This window comes from Macaca thibetana, chromosome 2 (assembly GCF_024542745.1).
Source record: "Macaca thibetana thibetana isolate TM-01 chromosome 2, ASM2454274v1, whole genome shotgun sequence".
Classification (NCBI taxonomy): Eukaryota; Metazoa; Chordata; class Mammalia; order Primates; family Cercopithecidae; genus Macaca; species Macaca thibetana.
Window position 1 is genome coordinate 161,101,466 of NC_065579.1, and position 20,117 is coordinate 161,121,582.

The window sequence follows — 20,117 nt, forward strand, 5'->3', positions numbered from 1 at the left end:
TCTACTACAAAGCAAGATTTCCTTCATTATAATTTTGTCACAATTTTCAGTTCCATCCACCAAAAAAAAAAAAAAAATCATAAAAGTGTATGTGGAAGATCATTACTAATTCATCACTGGTCCTAGGTCTTTAGCCAGGCCAGCGCACTGACTAGCCAAGGACTGTTGCTGTAAGGAGTGATGAGTGTTGACTTTTTCCCTCCTCAACTTTTCCTAGAACTATATCTTTTGTATTACTAAGGAGGCAAGCAGAAAGAAGGATGGAAAATAGTACTGGAGACATCATAGGACATCATGTATTAGTTCCTCTACCCTTTCTGCCTGTCTTCTGTGTTTTATAAAACAATTATAAATGACTACTATTGTATGGAGTTCAATGGATAAAGGGATAAAGAAAACATGGTTCCTCTCTTCAGGAAGTCTTCATCTGAGGGAAAGAAGTACAGAAACAATTAACTGTAATACAATGCAATAAATTTCCAGTGTCCTGGAAATACAGATGCAAAAATTACTTATTATTTAACAAACGTATTTGAGCCAGGGGCAGAGGTGCATGTCTGTAGTCCCAGCTACTCAAGAGGCTGAGGTGGGAAGATTGCTTGAGCCCAGGAGTTCAAGACCAGCCTGTATAATATAGTGAGACCCCATCTCAAACAACAACAACAACAACAAAACACAAACAGAAAACCCCACGCATATTTAGTACTTACTCTTAGGGTTTCCAAGTAAAATTACATAGTACATACTTACACTAAAAATTATTTTTAGCTGGGTGCAGTGTCTCACACCTGTAATCCCAGTACTTTGGGAGGCCAAGGCGGGTGGATCACGAGGTCAGGAAATTGAGACCATCCTGGCCAACATGGTGAAATCCTGTCTCTACTAAAATACAAAAAATTAGCCGAGCATGGTAGCAGATGCCTGTAGTCCCAGCTGCTCGGGAGGCCAAGGCAGGGGAATCACTTGAACCCAGGAGGTGAAGGTTGCAGTGAGCCGAGATTGTGCCACTGCACTCCAGCCTGGTGACAGAGCAAGACTCCATCTCAAAAAAAAAAAAAAAAAAAAAAAAACATATATATATATATATAGATAGATAGATAGATAGATATTATATCTCTCTCTATATATATTTTTGTCTGAAATTTAAATTTAATAGATGACCTTTATTTTCATTTGCTGAATATGACAACCTACTTATTCTGTACCAGGTATTTTTCTAAGTAATTTACTTAACCAACCATAAAATAAGTGCTATTATTTTTTGCATTTTATATATGAAGAAACCAAGGCATGGAAATGTTAGGCATTTTATCCAAGGCCATATAACTAATGAGAAGTGAAACTAGGATCTGGACTCAAGCATTCTAGCTCCAGAGTTCATACCCTTAACCATTAAGCTACACTGGTGAACAAGGTTAAAGTATAGTTAACAGAGGTAGCAGAACTTGAGCCAACAATTTGACAACTCTGTGCCTGCAGCCAAACAAATGGTGAAGAAAAACCCATCTCATTTTGAAGTAATGACTGCAGTCCTCAAATCAATACTCACACTGCGGCCGATTCTACTGCCCAGCCATATTCACTTTCCAAATTATTGCATTAAGTCTTTCTTCTCCCCTCAAACATTTTGTACCTTCTCTTACTCTTCAATGATAACCTCATCTCACATTTCACAGAAAAAAATAAAAGCAGATGGAATTTCCTTTTCTTGTCTCAATTAGATGTAACACCCTATAGGGATCTCTATACCTTTTGTCTGCTTTATCTATTGTTATAATTGGAGAACAGTCCCTTGCAACTCTCCAAGGACACTGTTCCCAAGAGCTCCTTGATCCCATCCCTTCTCATTTTCTCAAAAATTTTGCTCCTGAGATAAACCACTTGGTCTCCTGTATCATCAATTTCTGTCTTTTCTATTCAGTTATTATCATGAGCATACAAACATGCTCTAGTACTAATTTTAATTATATTTCCTTAACCTCTCTTTCTTTCTGCCCCCCTGCTCTATTACATAAAAAATTACTGAAAGAATCATCTGTAATCATTGGCTTAATTTATCCACCTCCTATTTGACTTCAGTCCCTTCCAGCAGGGCTTCTATCTCCATCACTTCACTAATGATGACAAGCTCAGAGGTCAATTCTCTGTCCATTTGACTTTTTGGAACATTTAACAGAGTTGATCCCTCATACTTCTCAAATGTTTTCTTCTCTTGGCTTCTAAGACATTACACTCTTCTGGCCACTCCATTTCAGCCTCTTTTGCTGGCTTCTCATGTGCAGAACAAGCTCTGAAGTTTGAAATACTCCAGAGTGTGGCCTTGGGCCCCCGCTTTCTTGCTAAGGTAACTTTACACAGTCTGATGACTTTAAATATCACTTATCTTCCAGTGAATCTCAAATATTTATCTCTAGTCCTGACCTCTCCCCTCCACTTAGACTTGTATATACAACTTGACAATGCTCCTTGGCCCTCAAAATTAACCTGTCCAAGACATTACTTTTAAACCATACATGTCCCATACAAACCTACTCCATCTCCATCTCAGTAAATGAGACAATCATCCATGTAGTTACTATGCCAAAACCTTGAAGTTATTAAGGATCCTTCTCTTTCCTTTACTATTTGATACCCTTATATCGAAAGTAGGTCTCTTGTAAACAGTATATGGTTAGGCTTAAAAGAATCCTATAGGATTATATTTATCTTTTTAAAAAGTACTATGTTCATTTATATTTAATGTAATTACTGATATATTTTAGTTTAAATCTACCATCTTAGTAATTATTTCTATTTGTCACACTCGTTCTAAATTTCTTTTGTTTCCCTTTTCCACCTTCTATTGAGTGATTAGGTAATTTTTTCTACAGTTTTCTTCCTCTACTAGATTATTAGTTATACATTCTTTTACTTTTCTTTTAGAGGTGATTTTATTTATTTATTTATTTTTGTTTTTGAGACAGAGTCTCACTCATTCTGTTGCCCAGGCTGGAATGCAGTGGTGCCATTTCGGCTTACTACAGCCTCTACTTCCCAGGTTCAAGTGATCCTCCTGCCTTAGTTTCCCAAGTAGCTGGGATTATAGGCATGTGCCAACATGCGTGGTTAAAAGGTGTAGTTTCTTCATTTTTATTTTGTTTGCAGTTTGTAGCACTCTAAATTTCAACATCTGTCTTCAGTTTTAGAAAATTCTCAGCCGTTATCTACCACAATGTTGCTTCTGGCCTATCTTTTCACTCTCTTGTTCTAGGACCCCAACTTCATATGTATTACATCCTTCTCATTATGTTCCTTATGTATCTTACATCATTCAAGATTTTCCATCCTTTTTCTCTCTCTCCATGCTTTAGCCTATTTTTTTCTGATCTCTGTTCCAGCTTCATAACTGTCTTTTATTTTAAAGTTTGTTTTTCCAATTGTTTTTTATTGAAGTAAAAGACACATAAAATTGACCATCTTAAGCATTTTTAAGTGTACAGCTCAGTAGTACTAAACGCATTCACAATGTTGTGACATCATCACCAACATCCGTCTCCACTGTCCTCCTCATCCTGTCACACTGAAATTCCCATACCCATCAAATGATAACTCCTGATCTTCCCTTCTCTCAGCCCCTGGCAACCATCACTCTACTTTCTTTTTCTATGATTTTGACTACTCTAAGTATCTCAAATAAGTGAAATTATATAGTATCTGTCTCTTTATGACTGGCTTGTTTCACTTGGCATAATTTCCCCAAGTTTCATCCATGATGCGGCATACGTCAGAATTTCCTTTCAAGGCTGAATAATATTCCATTTTAAGTATGTACCGTATTTTGCTTATATACTCAGTCATCAATAGACACTTGGGGCCAAGCATGGTGGCTCATGCCTGTAATCCTAGCACTTTAGGAGGTCAAGGCAGGTGGATCACTTGAAGCCAGGAGTTCCAGACCAGCCTGGCCAACATGGCAAAACCCCATCTCTACTAAAAATAGAAAAAATTAGATGGGTGCAGTGGCTCACACCTGCTAGCTACCCGGGAGGCCAAGGCAGGAGAATGGCTTGAACTTGGGAGGTGGAAGTTGCAGTAAGCCAAGATGGCACCACTGCATTCTAGCCTGGGTGACAGAGTGAGACCCCATCTCAAAAGAAACACACAAAAATAGGCACGTGGATTGCTCCCACCTTTTGGCTATTGTGAATAATGCTGCTATGAATGAGGTGGGTGTTCAAATACCTCTTTGAGACCCTGACTGAACCCTGGGAATGATTATTTCTTTCTCCATAAGTCCATGAGACTGCAGATAGCTTTGTCCAGCTTCTTAGCCTCTCAGCTGCCACTTTAAGAACTGACAGTTGCTCCGGGGAGTAAAGCAGTGTCAAATGCCAGGCTCACTTCTGGCTTTCCCTCTTGTTTGGATCTTGCGATTTTGGTAGCTTTCCAATGCCTTCAAACACATTTAGGAAATTTGTTCTGGTTGTTCTCAGTTGGAGAGTTCGGCTGAAACAATCTAGTCTGCCATTGTCAAAAGTGAAAACTTAGTAATTTGATTTTCAGAGGTGACCATGTTGTTACCTTCTCTTTCTTATTTATTCTTTTATTGTTCATAAAGTTGTTCTGACCCTTAATTTGTTTCCTATAATAAGGAGTCTCAGTAATAAGGAAATTAGAGTTGGAGCAATATAGCTCTTCCAGTTGATCATTCGTCTTCTCACTACATGGATAAATTTTTCTGAAATAGCCCTTTCTGGAAAATTAACAGTGTTTATAGTTACCTTAAACTGAAAACTAGCTGTAAAAACGAGGACGTGCAGAACCCTATTATTTGTTACTGCTTATTCAGAATAATGCTTGAAGACATAAAATGAAATTCTATAGGTAAGGAGTCAGAGGTGATCTCTCTCTTGTACTGGCTTTTAAATGAAAACAAATCATCATAAGGTTTTTATTATAATTATGTAGTTGTGCATAAATGGATAAAGGAGATGATTTATAGAAATAATAAATCTATAATCATAGAAATTATGTAGAAGTAGATGTTTGAAAACATCTATTTTATGTTTTCAAATTTGAAATAATAAAAAAATTCTCATGCATTTATGTGTGTTATATTCAAGTACCACCTTCTATGTTACTTATCTCTTTTCTAGGGTGACTATGATTCTGGTTTTCTGTATCACTGCGAGTTCCCCCCTTGTGATAAAAACAGTGATTTCAAGGAACAAAAAGATGAACCTATCGATGTCCGTTATCTTGAGGATACAGAGGATAATCCCATCCAAACTATCACTTTCAAGTGAGCAGTATTTCAAAAAGCTTTAAAAAACCCATATCCCATATCCCATTAGTGTCTATGCTTTTGTCCATCATGGATATTGTCAATTTTTAGAGATCCATCCAAATGAAGGGGTACTCAAAAAATATTTTGTTAAATAAATAAATGAATAAATATAATCAAAGCTAATACTGAAATTACATTTAAATACCCCCACCAAATATTCTGTCAGTATTTTTGTTTATAGCACAATTGAATTGCATGGATTTACATTCTGTTACCTAGGAGGATGCTACTTACATAGTCAGAAATGAAGGTTCAGGGTTACAGTTATTCTGGAGAAATCACAATTGAATCATTAGCCCTTTGATAGTGGAGAACTAGGCATATATGCCAGTTATTCCTCTGACGACCCAATATAATAGCTCCAAATTTCAAATTGGCCCTTTTTCTCTGTTCTTTTGTATTAGTTTGCTAGGGCTGCCACAATAAAACACCACAGACTAGGTGGCTTAAACAGCAGAATCTTTTTTCTCACAGTTCTGGAGGCTGGAGTTCCAAGATCAAGGTGTCAGCAGCTTGGTTTCTTTTGAGGCCTCTCTCCTTGACTTATAGATATCTGCCTTCTTGCATGATCTTTTCTCTGGGTGCCTGTCATCCCTGATGTTTCTGTCTGTATCCTAATCTCTTCTTCTTCTATTTTTTTTTAAATTATTATACTTTAAGTTCAAGGGTGCATATGCACAACATGCACATTTGTTACATAGGTATACATGTGCCATGTTGGCTTACTGCACCTATCAACTCATCATTTATATTAGGTATTTCTCCTAATACTATCCTTCCCCCAGCCCCCACTCCCCAACAGGCCCTGGTGTGTGATGTTCCCTGCCCTGTGTCCGTGTGTTCTTGTTGTTCAGTTCCCACCTATGAGTGAGAACATGCAGTGTTTGATTTTCTGTCCTTGTGATAGTTTGCTGAGAATGATGGTTTCCACCTGCATCCATGTCCCTGCAAAGGATATGAACTCAACCTTTTTTATGGCTGCATAGTATTCCATGGTATATATGTGCCACATTTTCTTAATCCAGTCTATCACCGATGGACATTTGGGTTGGTTCCAAGTCTTTGTTATTGTGAATGGTGCCACAATAAACATACATGTACATGTGTCTTTATAGTAGCATGATTTATAATCCTTTGGGTATATACCCAATAATGGGATCACTGGGTCAAATAGTATTTCTAGTTGTAGATCTTTGAGGAATCGCCACACTGTCTTTCACAATGGTTGAACTAATTTACACTCCCACCGGCAGCGTAAAAGTGTTCCTATTTTTCCACATCCTCTCCAGCATCTGTTGTTTCCTGACTTTTTAATGATCACTGTTCTAACTGGTGTGAGATGGTATCTCACTGTGGTTTTGATTTGCATTTCTCTGATGATCAGTGGTGATGAGCACTTTTTCATGTGTCTGTTGGCAGCATAAATGTCTTCTTTTGAGAAGTGTCTGTTCATATCCTTTGCCCACCTTTTGATGGGATTGTTTGTTGTTTTTTTTTTTTTTCCTGTAAATTTGTTTAAGTTATTTGTAGATTCTGGATATTAGCCCTTTGTCAGACGGGTAGATTGCAAACATTTTCTCCCATTCTGTAGGTTGCCTGTTCACTCTGATGATTGTTTCTTTTGCTGTACAGAGGCGCTTTAGTTTAATTAGATCCCATTTGTCTATTTTGGTTTCTGTTGCCATTGCTTTTGGTGTTTTAGACATGAAGTCTTTGTCCATGCCTATATCCTGAATGGTATCGCCTAGGTTTTCTTCTAGGGCTTTTATGACTTTAGGTCTTAATTTAAGTCTTTAATCCATCTTGAGTTACTTTTTGTATAACGCGTAAGGAAGGGATACAGTTTCAGCTTTCTACATATGGCTAGTCAGTTTTCCCAGCACCATTTATTAAATAAGGAATGCTTTCCCCATTTCTTGTTTTTGTCAAGTTTGTCAAAGATCAGATGGTTGTAGATGTGTGGTGTTATTTCTGAGGCCTCTGTTCTGTTCCATTGGTCTGTATATCTGTTTTGGTACCAGTACCATGCTGTTTTGGTTACTATAGCCTTGTAGTATAGTTTGAAGTCAGGTAGTGTAATGCCTCCAGCTTTGTTCTTTTGCTTAGGATTGTCTTGGTAATGTGGGGTCTTTTTTGGTTCCATATGAACTTTAAAGTAGTTTTTTCCAATTCCGTGAAGAAAGTCATTGGTAGCTTGACCAATGATGGCATTGAATCTATGAATTACCTTGGGCAGTATGGCCATGTTCACAGTATTGATTCTTCCTATTTATGAACATGAAATATTCTTCCATTTGTTTGTATCCTCTTTTATTTCATTGAGCAGTGGTTTGTAGTTCTCCTTGAAGAGGCCCTTCACATCCCTTGTAAGTTGGATTCCTAGGTATTTTATTCTTTTCATAGCAGTTGTGAATGGGAGTTCACTCATGATTTGGCTCTCTGTTTGTTACTGCTGTATAGGAATGCTTGTGATTTTTGCATATTGATTTTGTATCCTGAGACTTTGCCGCAGTTGTTTATCAGCTTAAGGAGATTCTGGCCTGAGACGATGGGGTTTTCTAAATATACAATCATGTCATCTGCAAATAGGCACAATTTGACTTCCTCTTTTCCTAACTGAATATCCTTTATTTCCTTCTGTAGCCTGTTTGCCCTGGCCAGAACTTCCAACACTGTGTTGAATAGGAGTGGTGAGAGAGCACATCCTTGTCTTGTGCCAGTTTTCAAAGGGAATGTGCTTCCACTTTGCCCATTCAGTATGATATTGGCTGTGGGTTTGTCATAAATAGCTCTTATTAATTTGAGGTACATTTCATCAATACCTAGTTTATTGAGAGTTTTTAGCATGAAGGCTGTTGAATTTTGTTGAAGGCCTTTTCTGCATCTATTGAGATAATCATGTGGTTTTTGTCTTCGGTTCTGTTTATGTGATGGATTACGTTTATTGATTTGTGAATGTTGAACCAGCCTTGCATCCCAGGGATGAAGCCCACTTGATCATGGTGGATAAGCTTTTTGATGTGCTGCTGGATTTGGTTTGCCAGTATTTTATTGAGGATTTTTGCATTGATGTTCATCAGGGATATTGGTCTAAAATTCTCTTTTTTTTGTTGTGTCTCTGCCATGCTTTGGTTTCAGGATGATGCTGGTCTCGTAAAATGAGTTAGGGAGGATTTCCTCTTTTTCTATTGATTGGAATAGTTTCAGAAGGAGTGGTACCAGCTCCTCTTTGTACCTCTGGTAGAATTTGGCTGTGAATCTGTCTGGTCCAGGACTCTTTTTGGTTGGTAGGGTATTAATTATTGCCTCAATTTCAGAACCTGTTATTGGTCTATTCAGAGATTCAACTTCTTCCTGGTTTAGTCTTGGGAGGGTGTATGTGTCCAGGGATTTATCCATTTCTTCTAGAATTTCTAGTTTATTTGCCTAGAGGTGTTTATAGTATTCTCTGATGGTAGTTTGTATTTCTGTAGGATCAGTGGTGATATCCCCTATATCATTTTTTATTGCATCTATTTGATTCTTCTCTCTTCTTCTTTATTAGTCTTGCTAGCGGTCTATCAATTTTGTTGATCTTTTAAAAAAAAACCAGCTCCTGGATTCATTGATTTTTTGCAGGGTTTTTTATGTCTCTATCTCCTTCAGTTCTGCTCTGATCTTAGTTATTTCTTGCCTTCTGCTAGCTTTTGAATTTGTTTGCTCTTGCTTTTCTAGTTCTTTTAATTGTAATGTTAGGGTGTTGATTTTAAGTCTTTCCTGCTTTCTCTTGTGGACATTTAGTGCTATAAATTTCCCTCTACACACTGCTTTAAATGTGTCCCAGAGATTCTGGTACGTTGTGTCCTTGTTCTCATTGGTTTCAAAGAACATCTTTATTTCTGCCTTCATTTCGTTATTTACCCAGTAGTCATTCAGGAGCAGATTGTTCAGTTTCTATGTAATTGTGCAGTTTTGATTGGATTTATTAATCCTGAGTTCTAATTTGATTCCACTGTGGTCTGAGAGACAGTTTGTTGTGATTTCTATTCTTTTACATTTCTTGAGGAGTGTTTTACTTCCAATTATGTGGTCAATTTTAGAATAAGTATGATGTGGTCCTGACAAGAATGTATATTCTGTTGATTTGGGATGCAGAGTTCTGTAGATGTCTATTAGGTCCGCTTGGCACAGAGCTGAGTTCAAATCCTGGATATCCTTGTTAGCCTTCTGTCTCGTTGATCTGTCTAATATTGACAGTGGGGTGTTAAAGTCTCCCATTATTATTGTGTGGGAGTCTAAGTCTCTAAGAACTTGCTTTATGAATCTGGGTGCTCCTGCATTGGGTGCTTATATATTTAGGATAGTTATCTCTTCTTGTTGAATTGATCCCTTTACCATTATGTAATGGCCTTGTCTCTTTTGATCTTTGTTGGTTTAAACTCTGTTTTATCAGAGATTAGGATTGCAACCCCTGCTTTTTTTGCTTTCCATTTGCTTGGTAGATCTTCCTCCATCCCTTTATTTTGATCCTGTGTGTATCTCTGCATGTGAGATGGGTCTCCTGAATACAGCACACAGATGGATCATGACTCTTTATCCAAATTTGCCAGTCTGTGTCTTTTAATTGGAGCATTTAGCCTATTTACATTTAAGGTTAATACTGTTATGTGTGAATTTGATCCTGTCATTTTGATGTTAGCTGGTTATTTTGCCTGTTAATTGATGCAGTTTCTTCATAGAATCAATGGTCTTTACAATTTGGCATGTTTTTCAGTGCCAGGTGGTTCCTTTCCATGTTTAGTACTTCCTTCAGGAGCTCTTGTAAGGCAGGCCTGGTGGTGACAAAATCTCTCAGCATTTGCTTGTCTGTAAAGGATTTTATTTCTCCTTCACTGATGGAGCTTAGTTTGGCTGGATATGAAATTCTGGGTTGAAAATTCTTTAAGAATATTGAATATTGGCCCCCACTCTCTTCTGGCTTGTAGGGTTTCTGCAGAGAGATCTGCTGTTAGTCTGATGGGCTTCCCTTTGTGGGTAACCTGACCTTTCTCTCTGGCTGCCCTTAACATTTTTTCCTTTGTTTCAACCTTGGTGAATGTGACAATTATGTTCTTGGGGTTGCTCTTTTCAAGGAGAATCTTTGTGGTGTTCTCTGTGTTTCCTGAATTTGAATGTTGGCCTGCCTTGCTAGATTGGGGAAGTTCTCCTGAATGATATCCTGAAGAGTGTTTTCTAACTTGGTTCTATTTTCCCCATCATTTACAGGCACACCAATCAAACGTGGATTTGGTCTTTTCATGTAGTCCCATATTTCTTGGAGACTTTGTTCATTTCTTTTTACTCTTTTCTCTAATCTTGTCTTCTTGCTTTATTTCATTAATTTGATCTTCAATCACTGATATCCTTTGTTCCACTTGATCGAATCAGCTATTGAAGGTTGTGCATGTATCATGAAGTTCTCGTGCTGTGGTTTTCAGCTCCAGGAGGTCATTTAAGGTCTTCTCTACACTGTTTTTCCTAGTTTGCCATTCATCTAACCTTTTCTTCAAGGTTTTTAGCTTCCTTGCGATGGGTTAGAACATGCTCCTTTAGCTCAGAGACGTTTGTTATTACCAACCTTCTGAAGCCTACTTCTGTCAACTCATCAAAGTCATTCTCCGTCCAGCTTTGTTCCATTGCTGGTGAGGAGCTGTGATCCTTTGGAGGAGAAGAGGTGTCCTGGGTTTTGGAATTTTCAGCTTTTCTGCTGTGGTTTCTCCCCATCTTTGTGGTTTTATCTACTTTTGGTCTTTGATGTTGGTGACCTACAAATGGGGTTTTGGTGTGGATATCCTTTTTGTTGATGTTGATGCTATTCTTTTCTGTTTGTTAGTTTTCTTTCTAACAGTCAGGCCCTCAGCTACAGGTCTGTTGGAGTTTGCTGGAGGTCCACTCCAGGCCCTGTTTGCCTGGGTATCACCAATGGAGGCTGCAGAATGGCAAATATTGCAGAACAGCAAATATGGCTGCCTGATCCTTCCTCTAGAAGCTTCATCCCAGAGGGGCACTCACCTGTATGAGGTGTCTGTTGGCCCCTACTGGGAGGTGTCTATCAGGCTACATGGGGGTCAGGGACCCACTTGAGGAGGCAGTCTGTCTGTTCTCAGAGCTCCAATGCTGTGCTGGGAGAGCCACTGCTCTCTTCAGAGCTGTCAGACAGGGACGATTAAGTCTGCAGAAGTTGTCTGCTGCCTTTTGTTCAGCTATGCCCTGCCCACAGAGGTGAAGTCTATAGAGGCAGTAGGCCTTGCTGAGTTGCAGTGGGCTCTGCCCAGTTAGAGCTTCCCAGCTGCTTTTTTTTACCTAGTCAAGCCTCAGTAATGGCAGATGCCCCTCCACCCACCAGGCTGCAGTGTCACAGGTTGATCTCAGACTGCTGTGCTAGCAGTGAGCAAAGCTCCATGGGCATGGGACCTGCTGAGCCAGGCATGAGAGGGAATCTCCTGGTCTGCTGGTTGCTAAGACTTTTGAAAACACAGTATTTGGGCAGAAGTGTACCGTTTTTCCAGGTACAGTCTGTCACAGTTTCCCTTGGCTAGGAAAGGGAAATCTCCCAACCCCTTGAGCTTCCTGGGTGAGGCAACACCCTGCCCTGCTTCAGCTTGCCCTCTGTGGGCTGCACCCACTGTGCAACCATTCCCCATGAGATGAACCAGATACCTCAGTTGGAAATGCAGAAATCACCCATCTTCTGAGTTGATCTTGCTGGGAGCTACAGACCACAGCTGTTCCTGTTTGGCCATCTTGGAAGTGACCCCCTTTAATATCTTCTTCTTACTAGTACACCAGGCGGACTGGATTAGAACCTACCCTAATGTTCTCATTTTAACTTACCTCTTTAAAGGCCCTATCGCAATGCAGTTACATTCTGAAGTATTAGGTGTTAGGGCTTCAATATATGAATTTTGGGGGTGTACAATTCAGTCCATAACAACTTTGTTATTTATTTAGCCACTTGTCAATTAACTTGAAATTAAGCATTATTTTCAGATTAATGGAAAGAACAATTTACATTTTTTGTTTCATAGCATTAACAAAGTTATGATGTTTTGTGGAATGAAAAATGGAGCAATTCGAGTCTATGTCCTAAATCAGAATGATCCTTCATTGGCCAGTTTGGTGGACTACTGGCACTTCAATATGCACGACAATAATTATGGATGTATTAAAAGTATTGCTAGTAGCTTTGATGATCGTTTTTTGGTGACTGTTGGAGCAGATGGTAATATATTTGTTTTCAACATTATTTCTGAATTTATGCTAAGGAAAGACATCAAGGCCAAACTGCCATCTCCCAGGGTATGTAATTAATTAACCAGTTAATTAATAACAAACTTTATTTAAAAATAGTGATATTAAAATTGTTCATATTCTTTAGAAATTAAAATTCACATTCACCTTATAGTCTAATCTTCCTGCTAGTATTATAATTTGACTTTCTGGTGCTTCTATGTCAAGTATTAAAGGTATTACATTCCCCTTATTATTAAAGATTGTAATTCCCCAGATTATAAAAGAATGTGTCAGTTTTTCTATGTAGTCAAACGTTTGTATATTAAAAAAACTTTCTTAATCAGCTTTTTTTTTCAAAGTTCACAATTCTTCAGATTTTCTTTTGCTTTTCATTTATTCATTCACTCATTGTAAGGGCTGATATAGGACATATGCCATAAAGTGTGGTTTTGATAGGAGTTGCAAAAATATAGTTGTTTTTAGTATTAGAATGTGACAATGTGGGTCATGATCAAAGATCCAGTATAAAGTATTTTTTTAAAAGCAGAACTAGATTTTTGGCTTTATGATGAAGTTTGAGGGTTCAGATCCCCAAATTATGTCCTTTTTTTCCTGTCATAGAACTTGAATTTCATATTATCAAAGCAAGTTATTTGGATAAATCAGTAGTTAACCATTAGAATTGCTCCTAAGGAGAAAGGAGTTGTATTAGAAAGATTATAGCTAAAATTCCTTTGAACATATTGGCTTCCCATTTAGCAGGTAGCCTACCTCAAGGTACACATAAAGAATATAGGGAAGATACGAGTAGGTTGATTTTCATTTCTTCTAATAGCAAAATTTGGAGTATGGGCTGCTGTTTAGAGAGGGTCCAGCTTAGAAAAAGGAATTACAGGAGGGAAAGTATATGAACAAGAAGAAAATGCCTTTCTACCTGGTGCAGTCCTCTCTATAGAAATCCATATTGGATAGAAAAATATTTATTCTGCATTTCAATAATCGTGTCCTTTTATTTACGGCTGCAGTCAATGTCCCTCTCTACAGAAACCCATATTGGATAGAAAAATATTTATTCCACATTTAAATTTATGGCTGCAATCAATATTTCTGAAATCACTGAAGCAGACATTGCTTTTAAGAAAGAAAAATGAGAAAGAATTTTAAAAAAACAAAACAAAACAAAAAACAAAACAGAAAACAACTAAGCTCAGCACTGGTCTGAGGTTCTTACCTTACTGTACTTTAGAATCAGCTGGGGAGCCCTAGAAGTACAGATGCCATAGCCCACCCAAGAACAATTAAATTAGAATCTCTGAAGGTGAGGCCCAGGCGTCGGTATTGTGTACAGTATCCTTCATGTGATTCTAATGTGCAGCTAGCATTGAGACCCATTGGCATATATTTTGGAACTGATTGGCATACTTTTGGAACTTTGTTTAACTCAACTTTATTGGAAGCAACTGTGGCCAGGAGACAATTGCCCCAGTGTCAGCATCAAATCTTGGAAGTAACACTGATATTAGAAAATCAAGGTACTTAGCTCTGGCCAATAAAAGAATAAAAAATAAATAAAATTCAATAAATTTTTGTCCTAAGTGATTAATAGTCAGTACAATTTATTAGCCATTACTGTCTCCTATATTGATCATTTTTTATGACTTTGCTTTTATTAAAGTCATAAACCTTGACTTCTGTAAAAATATGTAGATTTACATCATTTCATACATATAAAGATTAATAAAACAACTTTATCAAAAGAGAATCTTTATTTACTTACAACAAATAACAACAAAACAGAGACCTATCTTCTAGGAAAGAGAATGTAGAATAAAGTTTAGTTTTAGTTATGAACTGACTAGTTAGCAAGCTAAGACTATTTTGTTCACTAGGTTATAATTCTCCTTCTTTAATATCACAGACTAAGACATTTTACAGCACAGTACCTGAATAAACAGAGTACTTTTAAGTGATTTAGTTCTTAGTTCCCCCAAATTTAAACTAATTTCCTTTCTGAAGGGAGATTTGTATTTCTGATTTCCTATCTTTCAAGGAGGGGGATTATATTGTTCTTTGCATTTTCCACTTTATGTCTTCCTTTGAGAAGGTGATATAAAATGCTTACTTAAAATTTAAAAATATATATATTGAAATATTTCTAGGACACACTGAGGTATTTAGACAAATGATTCATGTGATAAAGGGATATACCAAAAAACAGCATTTTGAAATAAATGGTCTAGACTTTTGTGAATTCTGTGTCAATAGCATATGAACATTAGTAATTTACATTTTGAGGGGAAATTACGGGGATATTAACATTTTGTAAACATATGATTAGGTTAAGACTTTTCCTATGTACTCCTTCAAATAAAGCAGAAATGAGTAAGTTTAGTAAACTGCAATTTTTTCCTTAGATTTTTGTGAAACTGTTTTTCAGACCTACAGTTATTAAAAATTGGCAGGAAAAAAACCTGAACCAATTTGAATTTTTAATTTACTTCTTCCTAGATATTTTAAGGAAAATGCTATGCAATTTTACAGGGCTAACCTTTTACTTCCCTTCTTACAGTTTGGAATTGAAACAGAGCCAATTCCAGAAGACATTGAAGATCCCAAAGCCTACAGGTATGGGAATTTTTGATAAATACTGACTAGGACTGAGATTTTGCAAAACAAATCAACAGTGCAGAAGTTGACGAAGTTTAATGAATTTTCAAATTATTGAATAATTTTCTCTGCTGTTTCTGTATCACAACCTGTTATTGTTTTAAATTTCTGTTTTCAGTATCGAGAATGCTAGGAGAAAAAGAGAACATGACAAGTTAATGAAAGAAGTGGAAGAAATAAAGGCACGGAAGAGAGAGCAAATCAAAGCTTTGAGGACTGAATTTTGTAAACTATTAGAAATGAATGAAGAATTACCAACGCATATGCAGTTTAAACGAACAGTAAGCCTAATATAAACTTGATTTTTATTTTAACATATGCTCTTTCTGGATAGAGATGACTATTTTCCCAACAAGTAGAAACACTTAAAATCATTTTTCTTTTTTGTTTGTTTCTTTCAAAATTTCAATAGCCATTTATTTTGGACATCTTTTAATTTGTATGTGGGGTTTATCTATTTTAATCAGTTAAGATTCTTGTTGACACAAATTGTTTTACATCAACTGTCGTTATAGAACACATGAAAGGAATACATGGGGAAGAAATAAAGTAGAACCCAAGAGTTCTTTTAAGTTTTCTGTTATAGAGACATGAATAACAGATACACTGAAGTATAATAAAAAATTGGCCTGAAGCGTCTGGTGGCTGGCTTCATTGGGAACTGTGGCTAAACGTCATCCCGATTTGATCTTTTGCTGCAAGCAGACTGGTGTTGCTATCGGAAGACTGTGTGAAAAATGTGATGGCAAGTGTGTGATTTGTGATTCCTATGTGCGTTCCTGCACTCTGGTGCGCATATGTGATGAGTGTAACTATGGATCTTACCAGGGGTGCTGTGTGATCTGTGGAGGCCCTGGGGTTTCTGATGCCTGTTATTGTAAGGAAGTGCACCATCCAGGAGAAGGATAGGGATGGCTGCCCAAAGATTGTCAGTTTGAATAACTCTAAGACAGACCTTTTCTATGAATGCAAAAAATAGGCCTTCAAGAAGAGGTGATTGGTGGGTGGCCCCTTCCTCCCCTCCACATCAAGCTGCTGCAGCTGCCAGAAAAGATGCCTACTACTAGCAGCAGAAAGGGAGTGGAGCCCAGAGCATCACCAGGAGTGCCTTCTAGTGTACTGTCACCTTGCCACCCGCTCCTCTCCCTTCACCCAGACACATAGAAGGAATGGAAAAGGATTCTTCACAGAGCACTCTGGTACACTATATCAGAGAAAAATTGATAGATTAGCTAATGGTTTTTCTTGAATTTGAGAAGCAAAGCCCTGTTCTCCATATTGATATGTTCTCCCTCAACCAAGATCTTCTAAAAAGAAATAATATTTTAGTCTTCTGCTTGAGGAGTTGACTGTGAAGCTATGCCCGCTGAAAAACGTGAAACGTGTTCTTGCAGCAGCTCTGGTGGCAGTTATCCTCGAGGAACCTTCGGTGTGTGGTGGGAAGCTATCAGAACAAGAAACGTAGGCATTTAATCTTATAACACTTGTGCTGGTTTCATGTTATTTTCCTTCTGAGAAATTAGAAACCCTTTCTGTTGATATTATATTAATAAAGTTGGTGTTTGTTTTCTGGTTAAAGAAAAAAACAAAACAGAACAAAACAAAACAAAAGAAACTGTGGTCAGAATAGCAGGTCTTCAAAATATAAAGCAGAAAATAAAATACAGGTCTTTAGGCCGGGTGCGGTGGCTCATGCCTGTAATCCCTGCACTTTGGGAGGTCGAGGCAGGTATATCACGATCAGGAGATCGAGACCATTCTGGCTAACACAGTGAAACACCATCTCCACTAAAAATACAAAAAAACTCAGCTGGGTGTGGTGGTGGGCGCCTGTAGTCCCAGCTACTCAGGAGACTGAGGCAGGAGAATGGCGTGAAACCCGGGAGGCGGAGTGTGCAGTGAGCCGAGATTGCGCCACTGCACTCCAGCCTGGGGGACAGAGTGAGACTCTGTCTCAAACAAAAAAAAAAAACAAAAACAAAACAAAAAAACCAGGTCTTTATTCTACAATGTGTATAATTATATAATTTCTTATAAATTATAAAATTACTTTAACACAATACACAAAATAATAACAGTAGTCATTTTTTATAATTCCATAAGCATTTTAAATACAGACATGTTAAGATGGCAAAATTATGCTGTGCTATGCAACTTTTGCCTCAATTAATCTACCTCACTAGCTCAGGCTGAATATTCACTCTCTGAAGCACTTCCTCAGGCATGCCAAAAGTAGGACTAGCAGATGAAATTACATACGTGGTTTATCTCTCTCAATCCAATGAAGCCTTCCAGTGATCTTCAGGACAGCCAACACCCACCATGAATAGCATACACCTGGTAACTTCCCTGGCCTTCCATTACATCCACCGGAGGGTAACTCATCCACAAAACCACTAACCAAGTAATTCAGAGTTTACTTGATGTGACTGACTTGGTAATAATCAGGAATCCTGTGCAACAATAAATGTACCCAGCATGGGATTCAGAACCTGGTCTGCAACCAAATCCACCATCAAAATTCATACACAGATAAAACAAATTCAACTGCCTTTTTTACATTAATAGCATCAAGCTTCCCCAGGAGAGCCAGTTTCCACCACACAAAAAGAGAATCTTGTATCAATTTCCCCCTACTTTATAAAAGTAGATTTTTCCCATCCCATGAAACAGCTGGTCTCTCTGCCCTGCACTGTGTTCATCCCTTATCTTTCAGTCTGGCCCCCTCTGGTCCAGTGCTTCTGTATGCTGATAAAACTACCACAGTGCACGTTGGAACTTCCAGCAGACCATTAGCTCCAGTTAGAGCAGCTGCTCAGGTTGACCCCAAAAGTCTCCAGCAAGAGAACCATCTTCTTTCCATAGACTTGGAACATATTCCACAACTTTTTTACATCGATAACATTAATGCTATCATACAGAGTAAGAATCTGGACAGCACTAAGAGTGTATAAAAGATGAGGATCACGTCTGATAATTAGCACTTATTCCACCAAACTTATGTTGGCAAGACTTAATAAATGTCAGAATTTCTTCGCTATTCATGCAATGAAGTTGTCCCATGAGATCCAATACTGTCAGACCCCAATAGGTGCCACTCATTCTCAAATACTCAGATATATAGTATTCATAATCATCTTTCTTTGAGCCATAGGATGTGATAACAATCTACATGTTTCTCCAATAATAAAGTATCTGGTATATCTCACTTGATAATAATATGCCCATGTCTAAGAGTGAAAGGCCAAAATCATCTTTAAGCTTCTTTTTATCTGGCCAGTCAGTATGTTTGCAGCAAATAAACTACTCTAGAACTTGACACACTGCATGGTTTGGAAGCAGATGAACCTTTTTTTTTTTTTTTTTTGAGACGGAGTCTCGCTCTGTTGCCCAGGCTGGAGTACAGTGGCGGGATCTCAGCTCACTGCAAGCTCCGCCTCCCGGGTTTACGCCATTCTCCTACCTCAGCTTCCCGAGTAGCTGGGACTACAGGCGCCCGCCACCTTGCCCGGCTAGTTTTTTGTATTTTTTAGTAGAGGCGGGGTTTCACCGTGTTAGCCAGGATGGTCTCGATCTCCTGACCTCGTGATCCGCCCGTCTCGGCCTCCCAAAGTGCTGGGATTACAGGCTTGAGCCACCGCGCCCGGCCCAGATGAACCTTTTTACGTAATACAAAGTTTACTATTGGATTTACCTACCACACTTTTTTTTTGGTAGCAAGATAAGACATAAGTATAGGTTTGAATCTGGTTATCAACTCTTATTGTACTTAGCCAAAATACAATGGGTAGATACATGTATAATTTGATTATCTGTGGTTCTAGTTCTATAATTTATCAGATCTGTTGAAAAGACAGTACCTGGTTGATCTACAAAACTTTAAAAAAATGATTTAATATAGTTGTAGCTATGGGGACAATCACAAAATTGTCTAAGACAATTTTGTATTCTACCTTTTTTTTGTGACTTATTGCAAAGCCCCATGTACCTGCTAGTGGTTACCTTTTTTTCATTTTGTACCCCTTCCTAAATGGAGTTAGTTAACCATCTAATCAATTAAAAACCCATAATTCTTAATATACTCATGGGTTACCCAGTCCTGTAGTTCAAGAAGCATTTTGCCAATTTCATATAAAAAATGCTTTGGTGAAATCATGATTTAATCATGTTGGTTAAAAAAACCAAGTCAAAATAGTTAAAAGACCTTTATGCTATTTTTCTAAGATAAATGTTGAAACTTCCAGAACGTGGGTAATAACATTTAAGATAAAAAACAACTGAGGCAAGTGCTGTGCTAAGCACTTTGTACACATCATTACTTAAATGAAACACAAACACCTCTGGAAAGAATAATTACTATTCACAATTCAGCACAAATATTGGCTCTGATATTTTTCCAGGGATGAAGGTAAGAAACATGAGACCTCTTCTGGGAGAAAGGTCTTCTTTGTGAAGGAGATTCAACAAAAACTTGGTGATGTCAAGAAGACACCAGATACTGCTGTCTTTCCTGGGTGGGGTCACACCAGGGGGGATGTTCAGATAATGATCAGTTGCTAAAAGCATCTACCTCGTGTCCAATTTTTATGTAATAGTAGTTTCTTTGAGACAGTGAGAGTATTTTTTAAAACTATACTCTCCAAATATTGATAGCATTCATTATTTTTATTGTGGGAAAAAAAATCTTAAACTGTGTAGCTTTATTTGCATTATTGTTAATTGCGAAGAACATTTCTCCTTATATTATGGAAGTAAAGTTAAAAATATGCTGTTTTTCTTCTATAATGGACAGAGTTTATGATAGTTGAGGAAGAGTTATGATGCAACATGAAACTGGGGACAAAACTGAAATCTATGAAACAGAGTTGATAAA

At 37.8% G+C, this 20,117-nt stretch overlaps 1 protein-coding gene and 1 pseudogene across 5 annotated transcripts in view; both read left to right on the forward strand.

The window, feature by feature from the left end:
- Nucleotides 1–20,117, forward strand: part of CFAP44 (cilia and flagella associated protein 44) — a 145,650-nt gene that overhangs the window by 60,752 nt on the left and 64,781 nt on the right. For 3 of the 5 annotated variants that reach the window (XM_050778809.1, XM_050778814.1, XM_050778811.1), the window contains 4 exons: nucleotides 5,136–5,281; nucleotides 12,373–12,643; nucleotides 15,147–15,202; nucleotides 15,363–15,525. In XM_050778809.1, the coding sequence (XP_050634766.1) occupies nucleotides 5,136–5,281; nucleotides 12,373–12,643; nucleotides 15,147–15,202; nucleotides 15,363–15,525 (636 nt within the window). The remainder of the gene's footprint in view (nucleotides 1–5,135; nucleotides 5,282–12,372; nucleotides 12,644–15,146; nucleotides 15,203–15,362; nucleotides 15,526–20,117) is intronic. The other 2 variants (XM_050778812.1, XM_050778813.1) reach the window with 1 other exon arrangement.
- Nucleotides 15,878–17,003, forward strand: LOC126947774 (PHD finger-like domain-containing protein 5A; annotated as a pseudogene).